At 37.0% G+C, this 1,543-nt stretch overlaps 1 protein-coding gene across 1 annotated transcript; it reads right to left on the bottom strand.

Moving 5' to 3' along the window:
• Nucleotides 1–284: 284 nt before the first annotated feature.
• On the bottom strand, nt 285–1,475 carry LOC102762168 (zinc finger protein 664-like; the record flags this gene model as incomplete). The annotated part of the gene is made up of 1 exon (XM_015564312.1): nt 285–1,475. A coding segment is annotated over one exon (1,191 nt), but the record flags the coding sequence as incomplete, so codon positions are not given.
• Nucleotides 1,476–1,543: the final 68 nt, after the last annotated feature.

Raw genomic sequence — 1,543 nt, 5'->3', positions numbered from 1 at the left:
CAGTGGATAGAGCGGTGGCCTGCGGACTGAAAGGTCCCAGGTTCGATTCCGGTCAAGGGCATGTACCTGGGTTGCGGACACATCTTCAGTAGGGGATGTGCAGGAGGCAGCTGATCGATGTTTCTCTCTCATCGATGTTTCTAACTCTCTAACTCTCTCCCTTCCTCTCTGTAAAAAATCAATAAAATATATTTTAAAGAAATATATCATAAAAAATTGCCAAATTCAGCACATTTTAATTTTATGGATACATTATGAATCTATATATTTTAGAAATGATCAGGTTTCTCTCCAGTGTGAATTCTCTGATGAATAGTAACGGTTGAGGGCCGGCTAAAGGCTTTGTCACATTCTCTACATTGATATGGCTTCTCTCCAGTATGAACTCTCAGATGTCGGTTAAGGTTTGCAGACTCACTGAATGCTTTTCCACATTCTGTACATTTATAAGGCTTCTCTCCAGTATGTATTCTCTGGTGTCGATTAAGGTTTGTGGATTCACTGAATGCTTTGCCACATTTTGTACATTTATAAGGCTTCTCTCCAGTATGAACTTTCCGATGTCGAAACATGTTTGACGTGTGGAGGAATGCTTTACCACATTCTCTACATTTATAAGGCTTACCTTCAGTATGAACACTATGATGATTAGTAAGACCTGTATGGTTGTTAAAGGCTTTGACACATTCTCTATGTTTATAAGGTTTCTCTCTAGTGTGAATTCCTTGATGAAGAATAAGGTTTGAGGGCCGACTAAAGGTTTTGCCACATTCTGAGCATTTATAAGACTTTTCTTGAATATTATTTGTATGATGTTGGGTATGTCTTGAGGACTGACTAAAGTCTTTTCCATTTTCCCTGAGTTTGCAAAATGTTGCTATAGTGTGAAATCTTGCCTTATGTATAATAAGAGATGAATGATATTTAAAGGCTTTGCCACATGATTTACATTTGCAAGGCTTTGCTCCAGTATGAATTGTCTGATTTAGAGTACAACCTGAAGGCCAAATAGACGTTTTAACAGAATCTTTACGTGTATAAGGTTTTTCTCCACTATGAACTTTTTGGCATCTATTTAGATTGATTATTTGACTGAAGACTATCCCACACGGATTCCATTTGTGAGCCTCCTCCGTAACATGTATATTCTCTTGTTCACGGTATTGTGAAGACTGCTGAAAATACTGGATACATTTACTTCCTTTGTGGGTCTTCTCCACAATAGGAATAACCTGACGTATATTGTGATTGGACATTTGGTCAAATGCTTTTCCACTTTTACAATGGTCCTCTGCAAGCTCATTTGTCCGATGATTAAGATATGGCTCTTTCTTAAAGTTGTTCCAATGTTCATTCCATTGATAACTGCTATCTCCATTATGTGTACTCTGGTGATAATGGGAGATAGAACGACCTTTACTGACAGTTATAATTTTATGAAAAATGCTTGTTCCATAAGAACCATTCTGTGATACTCATTAAACCAAGATGGTTGTATAGGAAGAGCTTTCCTAATTCATTAAAATTATAGACATAAAATAAA

This window comes from Myotis davidii, unplaced genomic scaffold (genome assembly GCF_000327345.1).
Source record: "Myotis davidii unplaced genomic scaffold, ASM32734v1 scaffold2101, whole genome shotgun sequence".
Lineage (NCBI taxonomy): Eukaryota > Metazoa > Chordata > Mammalia > Chiroptera > Vespertilionidae > Myotis > Myotis davidii.
The sequence above is the reverse complement of the archived record's forward strand: the minus strand, read 5'-3'. Positions and strand labels throughout refer to the sequence as shown.